Source organism: Lithobates pipiens, unplaced genomic scaffold (assembly GCF_037356315.1).
Source record: "Lithobates pipiens isolate NorthernLeopardFrog02 unplaced genomic scaffold, aLitPip1_a1.2 Scaffold_1, whole genome shotgun sequence".
Lineage (NCBI taxonomy): Eukaryota > Metazoa > Chordata > Amphibia > Anura > Ranidae > Lithobates > Lithobates pipiens.
The window spans coordinates 196,509,029-196,522,042 of NW_027507685.1; the positions used below are offsets into that span (position 1 = coordinate 196,509,029).

The 13,014-nt window shown below is 44.4% G+C and overlaps 1 protein-coding gene across 1 annotated transcript in view; it reads right to left on the bottom strand.

Annotated features, from left to right (window-relative positions):
* Window positions 1-8,814: 8,814 nt before the first annotated feature.
* LOC143981731 (synaptosomal-associated protein 25-like) overlaps window positions 8,815-13,014 on the bottom strand; it is a 45,047-nt gene continuing 40,847 nt past the window's right edge. Inside the window, exon 8 of the mRNA XM_077479785.1 lies at window positions 8,815-11,426. Within this exon, the coding sequence (XP_077335911.1) occupies window positions 11,358-11,426 (69 nt within the window). The 3' untranslated portion in view covers window positions 8,815-11,357. The remainder of the gene's footprint in view (window positions 11,427-13,014) is intronic.

Consider the following 13,014-nt stretch of genomic DNA (forward strand, 5'->3'; position numbering starts at 1 on the left):
CCGATCACGGCCGCCGGTGATCGGCTTTTTTTTTCTCTCATTTTGGTCTGATCGATAGAGTTGTAAATAAAATGAATTATTTATCTTTAACCACTTCAGATCCGCGCTATTGCCAAATGACGGCATTAGCGCGGACCTACATTTTCAGGACTACGTCTATTGACGTCGTCCTGGTTACGAGCGGCCTGCGCGCCCCCTGAGGGGCGCGCGCGGCGCGCTCTGTGATCGGCGAGTCCGTGAGACTCGCCTGATCACCGATCCGTGTAAGGGGTCGATCCCGACCCCTTATCACGTGATCAGCTGTCAGCCAATGACAGCTGATCATGTGATAGAACGGAGCCGGTAATCGGCTATTATTCCTCCTCGCACTGACAGCGCGAGGAGGAATAATAGCCGATTACCGGCTCCGTTCTATCACATGATCAGCTGTCATTGGCTGACAGCTGATCACGTGATAAGGGGTCGGGATCGACCCCTTACACGGATCGGTGATCAGGCGAGTCTCACGGACTCGCCGATCACAGAGCGCGCCGCGCGCGCCCCTCAGGGGGCGCGCAGGCCGCTCGTAACCAGGACGACGTCAATAGACGTAGTCCTGAAAATGTAGGTCCGCGCTAATGCCGTCATTTGGCAATAGCGCGGATCTGAAGTGGTTAAAGATAAATAATTCATTTTATTTACAACTCTATCGATCAGACCAAAATGAGGGACAAATGAGGAGGAAAGAGGGACAGAGACACCAGAGGTGACAGTTAGTCGGTTTTGTGATAGACGGAGCATATGAAGACAGGAAGTGCACCTTCTGCAATGTTCTTTAAAAAGAAAATTTAGAGGCACACAATGAGGAGGGGGGTGAGAGTAAACAGCATTCGTTTTATACCAAGCACCGGAAGTAAAAGAGGATGGGTTGGAAAAAGGTGAAGCTGGAGTACTGCTTTTAAAAGAATCAGTAGGAATGCTGATCTGGGAGGGCTGTTGCAGGTATGAAATGCAGGCATTTAGGGGTGGAGATACCTGCAGCAGCCTCCCAAACCCCTTCAGGGGGAAATCTTGTTGGCAGGGCCAAGGGAACATAATACCAATGTTTCAGCAATGGGTACAGCTAGTAAGCTTCTGGCCTAAACTTATTCTGGTGTTAGTCCCACTGAATAGTCCCAACGGTGGTATATTTACTTTTCCAGCTGCATTCCCCGTACGCAGTCCACATCCACACTCACCACGGCTGTGCCAGGTGCATACTCTTCTGCTCAATTATAAACATAGCTCCCAAATGTCCCTGATTTCGAGGGACTGTCCTCCAGCTTTACTCCGTAACTTTACTCCAGCTTGCAACAGCAGGCGCACAAGAGTCATTAATTCTGAGTGACAGTTCTCAGTGTTTGCCCATTGCAAGGTATTCTTCCATTCTGTCTACTTAAATTAATCCCATCTAGGGGACAGGATGATGTGGCGTTCCCCAGCTGGGAAAAGCAATCTCTACAGAGTCTTATGCCCCGTACACACGTTCCAATTATCGTAAGACAGATTGTTCACATTTTGTTGCATACAACTAAGATCGAATACAACAGTGCAAAATGTGTGTAAGATTTTTGTCGTACGATTCTGGAAAAATCTTCCATTGTGCGTAGCTACGTATTTTAAATTATGTCAAATATGTGTGACCTGTGTATCCTTCTGGTTTATTTTCATGTTTCCGATCATGCGTGTTGTTTGTCGAATGACTTTTATCGTACGCATACTGTACTGACTACACGATTGTCATACGATAGGCTGTCATCCGACCAAAGTTTGTCCCTTCGGATTTGGTTGGACGGACTGTCGTGTTTGGCTGTCGAAAGCTGCGTACTAACGATCAGATTATCGAACGATCTGTCCGAAAGCGACTTTTGTGGTCCGATAATCGTAACGTGTGTATGGGGCATTACATCTCAAAGTGCAGGGATCCATGAGCTCCCATGCGGACCACAACTATAACTCCCTCTCTTGATCCATCCTTACACGGACACTCTGGGGTTGATTTACTAAAACAGGAGAGTGCAAAATCTGGTGCAGCTCTGCATAGAACCCAATCAGTTTCTGGGTTTTTGTTTTTGTCAAAGCATAATGGAACAAAATAGTTAGAAGCTGACTGGCTACCATGCACAGCTGCACCAGATTTTGCACTCGCCCTCCGTTTTAATAAATCACCCTATCTGCCTTCCTACTCTGTTCTCTCCCTAAATACCATATACTCTAGGGCAGTGATGGCGAACCTATGGCACGCGTGCCACAGCTGGCACGCCGAGCCCTCTCTGTGGGCACGTAGCGCTCTGCCAGGATAGAGGAGGGAATCCCCCAGTAATGCAGTCACTTGCACTGGCGTGCAGGTGCGGAGTAGCCGGCTCCCTTCCTTTTATGAGTGCGATCGGGCAGTGGAGCTGCAGATGTGAGTAAAGCCCCCCCCCTTCATGCACTGAGGGCAGCCCAGTGGAAGGACATGGAGTGTCTTCTGTAAACAGCGCGCAATGCCTCTGAATACCCAGGAAGAGAATAATGATTCTCCCTTCCTGGACTTGGAGAGCCAATAGGAGAGCGGCTTCCTGTACAGGGGCTCGGGTGCTGAAGCATGGCAATGTGGAGAACTTTGGCTGTACATAAACAGGTAGGAAAGTGCTGTGGGGAAGGGGCCACAGAGGACACTGTTGTGTATGTGGGGGGATGTGAAGGGGGCAGAGGACACTGCTTTGGGAAGGGCTCTGTATTCTGAGCACAATGCATCCATATTATACCTGTATTTTGAGCACAATGCATCCATAATATCCCTGTATTATGAGCACAAGGCATCCATAATATCCCTGTATTCTGAGCACAATGCATCCATATTATCCCTGTATTCTAAACACAATGCATCCATATTATCCCTGTATTCTGAGCATAATGCATACATATTATCCCTGTATTCTGAGCACAATGCATCCATATTATCCCTGTATTCTAAGCACAATGCATCCATATTATCCCTGTATTCTGAGCACAATGCATCCTTATTATCCCTGTATTCTGAACACAATGCATCCATATTATCCCTGTATTCTGAACACAATGCATCCATATTATCCCTGTATTCTGAGCACAATACATCCATATTATCCCTGTATTCTGAGCACAATGCATCCATATTATCCCTGTATTCTGAGCACAATGCATCCATATTATCCCTGTATTCTAAACACAATGCATCCATATTATCCATATCCATATATCCATGCAAAGAGTTGCTGGTAGGTTTAGTTCCATGTTGGCACTTTGAAATAAATAAGTTGGTTTTGTGTGGCTGTTTGGGCACTTGGGCTCAAAAAGGTTCGCCATCACTGCTCTAGGGGAAGGCTGACATCTACAGGTGGAACAGGGAATTTCACCTTAACCCACAAACCAAGAACAATCATAGTTACATAGTTAGTCAGGTTGAAAAAAAGACACATGTTCATCTAGTTCAACCACAAAATAAATAAAAATTACAATCCTTCACCCACAGTTGAACCAGAGGAAGGTGAAAAGCATGATCCAATTTGCTACAGCAGGGATAAAAAAATTCCTTCCTGATCCCAGAGAGGCAATCAGATTTTCCCTGGATCAACTTTACCTATAAATGTTAGTACCCAATTATATTATGTACATTTAGGCCTTTTTTAAAGCAATCTACTGAGCTTGCCAGAACCAGCTCTTGAGAGAGTTTATTCCACATTTTCACATCTCTTACTTTGAAGAAACCTTTCCGTATTTGGAGATTAAATCTTTTTTCCTCTAGATGTAAAGCGTGCCCCCTTGTCTTCTGTGATGACCTTAAAGTGAATAACTCAACACCAAATTCACTATATGGACCACTTATGTATTTATAAATGCTTATCATATCCCGTCTTGATCGCCTCTTATCAAGAGAGAATAAATTCAGTTCCTCTAATCTTTCCTCATAGCTGAGCTCCTCCATGCCTCTTATCAGTTTGGTTCAGGGCTCGAGTCCTGCGGGAACGCGTGGGAACGGCGTCCCTGCACTTTTTTCACAGCAGGAACGCCGTTCCCTTTGTAGGACCAGAGCCGCCCGAGGCTCTAGCACAGCCTGCTAGCTGTGTTGTCTTCATAGAGCTGACATCGGAAGAGCAGCACAGTGATACACGGAGGGCAGGGGCTGGCTCAGTTAACTGATTGGTTAATAGAACTGCTCTACATTCTATCAACCAATCAGTTAACTGGGGCAGGTCCCGCCCTCTGTCCATCCCTTTGCTGCACTTCCGATGTCATCTGCTGTGCTGTGTCCTGTGTAAGGTAAGACAGGGAAGAGGGCACTGTTAAGAAGGAGGGAGGGGGAAAGTATCAGAAACTGAAAGGGATGAGGAGGGGTGATATAAAAGGGAGGCAGGGCAGGAATGTGAAGGGGGGTTCTACAAAGGGGGTGAGGACAGGAATGTAAAGGAGGTGCCATAAAGGGGCTGAGGACAGGTTTAAATTTTAAAACTGGCTACTTGGTCATCTTCCGTACTATGTCGCATTCACAGTCTGGTCATCTCCTGTAGTCGCAATCGCAGTCTGGTCATCTCCTGTAGTCGCATTCGCAGTCTGGTCATCTCCTGTAGTCGCATTCGCAGTCTGATCATCTCCTGTAGTCGCATTCGCAGTCTGGTCATCTCCTGTAGTCGTATTTGCGGTCTGGTCATCTCCTGTAGTCGTATTCGCGGTCTGGTCATCTCCTGTAGTCGGGTCATCTCCTGTAGTCGTATTCGCGGTCTGGTCATCTCCTGTAGTCGTATTCGCGGTCTGGTCATCTCCTGTAGTCGTATTCGCAGTCTGGTCATCTCCTGTAGTCGCATTCGCAGTCTGGTCATCTCCTGTAGTCGCATTCGCAGTCTGGTCATCTCCTGTAGTCGTATTCGCGGTCTGGTCATCTCCTGTAGTCACATTCGCAGCCTGATCCTCTACTGTAGTCACATTCGCAGTCTGGTCATCTCCTGTACTATGTCGCATTCGCAGTCTGGTCATCTCCTGTACTATGTCGCATTCGTAGTCTGGTCATCTCCTGTAGTCGCATTCACAGTCTGATCATCTCCTGTAGTCGCATTTGCAGTCTGATCATCTCCTGTAGTCGCATTCGCAGTCTGGTCATCTCCTGTAGTCGCATTCGCAGCTGGTCATCTCCTGTAGTCGCATTCGCAGTCTGGTCATCTCCTGTAGTCGCATTCGCAGTCTGGTCATCTCCTGTAGTCGCATTCGCAGTCTGGTCATCTCCTGTATTCGCATTCGCAGTCTGGTCATCTCCTGTAGTCGCATTCGCAGCTGGTCATCTCCTGTAGTCGCATTCGCAGCTGGTCATCTCCTGTAGTCGCATTCGCAGCTGGTCATCTCCTGTAGTCGCATTCGCAGTCTGGTCATCTCCTGTAGTATGTCGCATTCACAGTCTGATCATCTCCTGTAGTCACATTCAGTCTGGTCATCTCCTGTAGTCGCATTCGCAGTCTGGTCATCTCCTGTAGTCGCATTCGCAGTCTGGTCATCTCCTGTATTCGCATTCGCAGCTGGTCATCTCCTGTAGTCGCATTCGCAGCTGGTCATCTCCTGTAGTCGCATTCGCAGCTGGTCATCTCCTGTAGTCGCATTCGCAGTCTGGTCATCTCCTGTAGTATGTCGCATTCACAGTCTGATCATCTCCTGTAGTCACATTCAGTCTGGTCATCTCCTGTAGTCGCATTCGCAGTCTGGTCATCTCCTGTAGTCAGTCTGGTCATCTCCTGTAGTCGCATTCGCAGTCTGATCATCTCTTGTAGCATGTCGCATTTGCAGTCACTGTATTTTATGTGAAATATATATATGCATACGAGTGTATCTTTTTTTTATTTTTTTTTTTTATTTTTTTTTTTTTTGGTGGGGAGTGGATCTTGGGTGGGAGTTCCCACACTTTTTTCCCCAGGACTTGACCCCTGGTTTGGTTGCCCTTCTCTGCACTTTCTCCAGTTCCCAAAAATCCTTTCTGAGAACTGGTGCCCAAAACTGAACTGCATATTCCAGGTGAGGTCTTACTAATGATTTGTACAGGGGCAAAGTGATCTCTCTCTCTGGAGTCCATACCTCTCCTAATACAAGAAAGGACTTTGCTCGCTTTGGAAACCGCAGCTTGGCATTACATTCTATTACTGATGCCATGACCAATAAACTCCCTGTAGCTTCCTGATGCCCTCTTACAAGCTGGCAAGGTGCACTGCTTTATTTCAACCATCAGAGGCCATCTTATGATCATATAGAATGACAGGTCAGAGAACAGTTTTATGTGAAATCATACATTTATTGTGGTAAGATAGAAAAGTTTAGGGCATGCATTGTACAAATCTGGAACACAGTGTATGCAATAAATACATCCCACAGTAAAGATAAAACTATTAAGGCTTCATGCGTAAAAAAAAGAATCGGAGGGGGAAATGCCTGCTGTCTGCAAAGCTTTTCTTTATTGCATGACCACATGGAAAGATAACATTTCAGGACCATGCAAGAACCCTTCATTACGAATGCCCGATGCCATCCTAAAATGTTGTCTTTCAATGTGATCATGCAATAAAAAAGAGCTTTGCACTCCCAAACAAGCTTGTTGGCGTGCTGATGATATATACTATTTATATTATATACTGTGACCAGCCAATCATCGCAGCACCATTTTAACTAAATGGTTGATTCCAGTATGGGACACAAAGGGAATATACTTCATTGTCCTACATCAAACTTCCTTCATAACGCAAAAATCTTCCCTACAAAAGCTGTCTGCTGTAAATGTTCCTGGCACATATTGATAAACCTGTACTTGCTGTCAGTACGCATATATGTGGCAGCAAGATGGGTGAGCCTTAAAACTCAACCGTCGCACAAGCGTCCATGAGGAGCAAGCAACCATTATATTCTATAATATTTATTAGATTCCACGCTTAGGTGTAGGCTGGGCTGCTGCCTCCCCCAAGGGGCTCCAACTGGAGTACCGAATAGTAAAAATTATATGAATATAGGGGTGGGTGGCGCTTCAGGTGACAGGCAGCGCCACCCACCCCTATATTCATAAAATTGTAACCATTATATTCTAAAAGCACTCATTGAAGAAAAAGAGGTGGAAGACATGAGGGAAGATGGAGTAAGACTGATCTAGAACAGTATATAGAAGGGATGTCTACAGACATTGTACTATAGAGAAGGAAGAAAATGTAAAAAAAAAAAAAAAAAAAAAAACATTTAATTAGCAAAAACTACCCAAATAATTCCCATAAGAGAGGAAAGGGTGCAAACAAGGGGCTAACTTAATATTTATAATAGTCTAGTTTAAGGTTCCATTCCCACCTATGCCAGTGCCATGGTGTGTATGTGTTTTTGTACATTTGAGTGCAATTTCACATGTTGCGCTTAGGGCAGCCCTTTCATTTTAATGGTATGCTCTACTTTTTTTTTTTTTTTTTTTTAATCTCACTGCAAAAAAACACATGCTACTTTACTATTGAGGGGTATTGGGGTTCCATTAAGAATCAATGCTACTGACACACGCCTGCAAAAGGGATGCATTCCAGTAACTTACAAATGTGAACCTAGTGTAAGGGTTAAGCCCCTTTCACACTGGGGCAAGAGCGGCGTCGGCAGTAAAGCGCCGCTGTTTTTAACGGTGCTTTACTGTTGTTTTAGCGGCGGTATGTGGTCGCTAGCGGGGCGGTTTTAACCCCCCATAGCGGCCGGAAAAGGGTTAAAACCGCCCGCAAAGCACCGCCGGTGCTATAGATTTCGATGGGTAGGAGCGGTTTAGGAGCGGTGAATATAGTATCTACAAACTATGGGGTGTTTTTATTTATTTTTTTTGTATTTTTTCTTCTACTAGTAATGGCGGCGATCAATAACTTATAGCGGGACTGCGATATTGCGGCAGACAGTTTGGACACTGACACTTTTTGGGGACCAGTGACACTAATACAGTGATCAGTGCTAAAAATATGCACTGTGACTGTACTAATGACACTGGCTGAGAAGTGGTTAAACATCAGGGGCGATCAAAGGGTTAACTATATGCCTAACCAGTGTTTTCTCACTGTGGTGGGAGGTGCTTTTACTAGGGGAAGGCATTGATCCATGTTCCTGCTTAGCAGAAACACAGGATCCATGCCTTCCCTACTGACAGAACAGTTCTGGATCTCTGCCTAATGATCAGCGGGTGCCTGCAGACATCAAGTCCGCGGTACCCACAGATCAGCTCCCGCTGTGACAGTGGGATTGGGTCGCCAGCAGCGTGCATGTCGCCCCAGACCCAGAAGTGTTGGATCCCATACTAGGTACGTACGCCACCCTGCCACAGTATATCTGTGGTGGGCGGTCAGGAACTGGTTAAAGTAATGTCGGTGTCACAGGAGTTGATTTACTAAAACTGGAGAGTGCAAAATCTGGTGCAGCTCAGCATAGAAACCAATTGGCTTCCAGGTGGTTTTTTTTGTCAAAGCTTACTTGAACAAGTGGAAGTTGGAAGCTGATTGGTTACCAGGCACAGCTGCACCAGATTTTTGCCCTCTCCAGTTTAATAAATCAACCCCAATGTGTTTGAGGTAGGATTAAAAAAACAAAAAAAAAACAAAACAAAATGCACGCTATTGTTTCTGGGCCCCACTATGGGTACAAACAACAAATAATATACACAAATGTGGTATTGCAGCAATCATCAGGAGCAGGATAATTTATTCTTTGGTGGTAAGTTATAGTAATAGCAATAAATATAAGTTAAATTTAAAAATATATATATTTTTTTACTATTTTGGACCAGTTTTCCTTTAATAATAATAATAATAATAATAAAAAATGAGAAAATATCCATTACCATTTACCATCAAATGAAGGCCAAATTTGTCCTAAAAAACAAGGTATAATCCACCTGGATACAATCAGTAGTTGCATACATATGTACAGTTTTACTAACACATGTCAACGTGGCAAAATTGAGTCTGGGCGTTTTTGTTTTGACCTTGGTCTTAAAGTGGTTGTAAACCCTTACAAACCACTTTGACCTACATGTAAGCCTAGATTAAGGCTTACCTGTAGGTCCAAGAAATATCTCCTAAACCTACACGGTTTAGGAGATATTTGCCGAAAGACAAGCACCGCTGTCTACTGAGTGCGCCACTGTCAACGGCGATATGCCGTGAGTGGCGGCTCCCGAGTGCATGCATGAGAGTGACGTCATCGCAGCTTCGCCGAATGACAGCGGCGGAGCAGCGAGACCCACCGAGAAGATGGACGCTCCAGACTACAGGGGACAGTGGTGACTTTGCTGGCTCCTGTGTCAGGTAAGTGACACATAATGGACTACTATGCGATGCATAGTAGTCCATTATGCTTTACCTTTGCAGGGAATCAAAGAGGAAGTAAACTCATCAGGGTTTACTTCCTCTTTAAAGAGGTTAAAAAGTTGCTTTGTTCATGCGTTGTTCCATTGTCTCCATCAGCATCTTCAACAGCACTCTCCACCAGTGCTTTGAACCTGATCATGAAGAAGTTAAAGCTGAACTTTAAATAATTTTAATGACAGGTTTATTTTAACAGTGAGAGACAGAAAAACAACAAAAATTTCCTGAAAAATCCCATTTCAAAAAAGTTATAAATTGATTTGCATTTTAATGAGTGAAAAAAAGTATTTGATCCTCTATCAATCAGCAAGATTTCTGTCTCCCAGGTGTTTTCTATACAGGTAACAAGCTGAGATTAAGAAAACTTTTGGCTGAACTCGCATGATTTCAAACTGGCAATGCAGTCCGACTTCAGGGGCGATTTGACAGACATCTGTGCGGGTTCATGCACAAATGTCTATTCAAATTGCCCCCGAAGTTGCCAAAAGTAGTACAGGGAATAAGTGGGGCGGTGCCATTGCCAGAAATAGCCATCAATTTGGCATGAGATTTGACATGTCAAATAGCATTTCAACTCAGCCCAATGTTAACTTGGGCAAAGGGAGTGCTCCTAATCTCAGCTTGTTACCTGTATAAAAGACACCTGTCCATGGAAGCAATCAGATTCCAATCTCTCCCCCATGGCCAAGACCAAAGAGCTGCCCAAGAATGTCGGGGACAAGATTTTAGTCCTACACAAGGCTGGAATGGGCTACAAGACCATCGCCAAGCAGCTTGGTGAGAGGGTGACAACAGTTGGTGCAATTATTCACAATTGAAAGAAACAAAAAATAACTGTTAATCTCCCTCGGTATGGGGCTCCATGCAAGATCTCACCTCGTAGTGTTTCAGTGATCATGAGGATGGTGAGGAATCAGCCCAGAGCTACACGGGAGAAACTTGTCAATGATCTCAAGGCAGCTGGAACCATAGTCACCAAGAAAACAATTGGTAACACACTACCCCATGAATGACTGAAATCCTTCAGCGCCTGTAAGGTCTCCCTGCTCAAGAAAGCACATGTACCGTCCCGTCCGAAGTTTTCTAATGAACAGCTGAATGATTCAGAGGATCTGGGTGAAAGTGTTGTGGTGAGATGATGAGATGAGACCAAAATCAAGCTCTTTGGCATCAACTCAACTCGTGTTTGGAGGAGAAGGAATGCTGTCTATGACCCCAAGAACACCATCCCCTCTGTCAAACATGGAGGTGGAAACATTATGCTTTGGGGGTGTCTTTCTGCTAAGGGGACAGGACAACTTCATTGCATCAAAGGGATGGTGGTTGGGGCCATGTACCATCAAATATTGGGTGAGAACCTTGTTCCCTCAGCCAGGGCATTGAAACTGGGTCATGGATGAGTATTCCAGCGTTACAACAAGCCAAAACACATGGCCAAGGCAACAAAGGAGTGGCTCAAATAGAAGCACATTAAGGTCCTCCTGAAGTGGCCTAGCCAGTCTCCAGACCATAATCCCATAGAAAATAAGTGGAGGGAGCTGAAGGTTCGTGTTACCAAACGTCAGCCTCAAAACCTTAATGACTTGGAGAGGATCTGCAAAGGGGAGTGGGACAAAATCCCTCCTGAGATGTGTGCAAACCTGGTGGCCAACTACAAGAAATTACAAAATCAGCTGGGGATCAATTACTTTTTTCCCTCACTGTATGCTAAAATTACACCTGGAATCAGAATGGCTGCTACTGTCAATACAATTTTCCTTTCCGGCATTTATAATACATGACTGTGTTCCACTTCCTACACACAAGGCACAAGCAATAGGTTCATACGCCATCTTCAAGCAATGTGATGGGTCTCATATCAGGACACATCACTGTACAATATGAAGGCACACCTAGAGGAACCCAGACAACAAAGTGGGGCCAATAAAAGCAAGATCTACTACTCATCACGGATCGGTATGCTACTGCAGGGAAGTCTCAGACGCTCTTAAGAATCTTTTTGGCTTTAGTATTAGCTTCCTTTATCCGGTCTTCATTCACTACAACCTAGAAGGAAGAAGACAAGATTTGGGATTTTGCACTTTTTTTTTTAAAGCAAATCTTTTATTTGTGAGTAAAGATCAGAGATTCATGGAATTTATTGAAACAATGTTAAAAACGTTTTACTTTTTAAATTCAGGTTGCCAATGCCAAGCAATTATTCCTCATGCACATGGGGCGTTAGAAAAAGAACGAGCTGCAAAGCCAGTACTGACGCCAGGAAAACGCGGCTGTAAAAACACGCTTGTAGCTTTTTGCATTGGCGTTAATGTGTGTTTAGCCACGTTAGAGTTTAGAAGCGTTTCTCTACTTCTTCTATTTCCCACTCTCAAATACAATTACTACAGAGCACAAATCGCATGACATGTCAAAATCAATGGTTCCCCATGAGAACCGCCTTAACTGATCTGACTTTCAGTCCATTGATTTGAATGGAAGTCGCATCCAAGCGGGATCATCAAGATCCAACTTCTGACATGCGACTTGTGCTCTGAGGATCTTGAAAAATTGTATATCCAGCATTAAGCCACATCAGACGTTTTTACAGCTGTAAAGCTGGTCTTCAGAATGAACTGGCCCTCGATTTTTTTTATTTGGCAGCTTGAAAACGCCTATGCCTCTTAGCCCTTGTACACACGGTCGGACATTCCGATGGAAAATGTCCGATCGGACCGTGTTCTCTGATAATCCGACTGTGTGTATCCTCCATCGGACTGTTTCCGTCAGAACATCCGACCGACAAAGTTTTAGAGCTGGGCTATAAAATTTTCTGACAACATGATTCGATCGGACCTTGTCCGATCATTTGTAGAGAATTCCGGACAAAATGCCAAGCATGCTCAGATCAAATTCCTAGACCAAAGCTATTGGCTACTAGCCTGAACGTAGTCCCGTTGTAACGAAATAACGTCATCACGTTACGAACGATCGGATTTTCCGACAACTTTGTCCAACCATGTGTATGCAACACCAGACAGATTTTGTTGTCGGAATGCGTGTACAAGGGCTTACAGATTCTAAAAACCTATGTGTGCATGGGCACATACAATAACATGGAGAGGCGTTTTTAAGTTGAAAAACAAAAGGTCTGATGCTGGTAAAAGCGGCTGTAAAAATGCCCTGTGCGCATGAGGCCGTGAAACCTCAGTAGTTTTGGTGCCTAATTTAAAGCTGATTTTCAGATTTATTGTCACTTTAAGTAGTTTGTTTGGGCCAGCTTGCCCCAAGTGAACTAATTCAAGTAAAAGTAAAGCTGGAGATCAGTTTTAAGCTTACAACTCAGTAGGAGAAAGTTGTATGAAGTCCAGAATAAAATAATCCTTACAATCCTTACAAGTGCAATCCATCATAAGGGTGGAGAAGCCAACCCCAAAATTCCCTGGGTTCTATGTAACTACACAAAATCCTTGACCTTTGATACTCATGGAGCTTCTCCCTGAGTCAACCAGTAAAGAGTCCTTCCCTATGGGTTATGTTCCATGTTATTATGGAAACGTGGTTAGCTTAAGAGGTTTTGTTCAAAGTTAAGGGTTAAAACATTATTTAAAAATAATCATATTTTCTTTAGGTGTTTCCTTTTTATTTTTTGAATTGC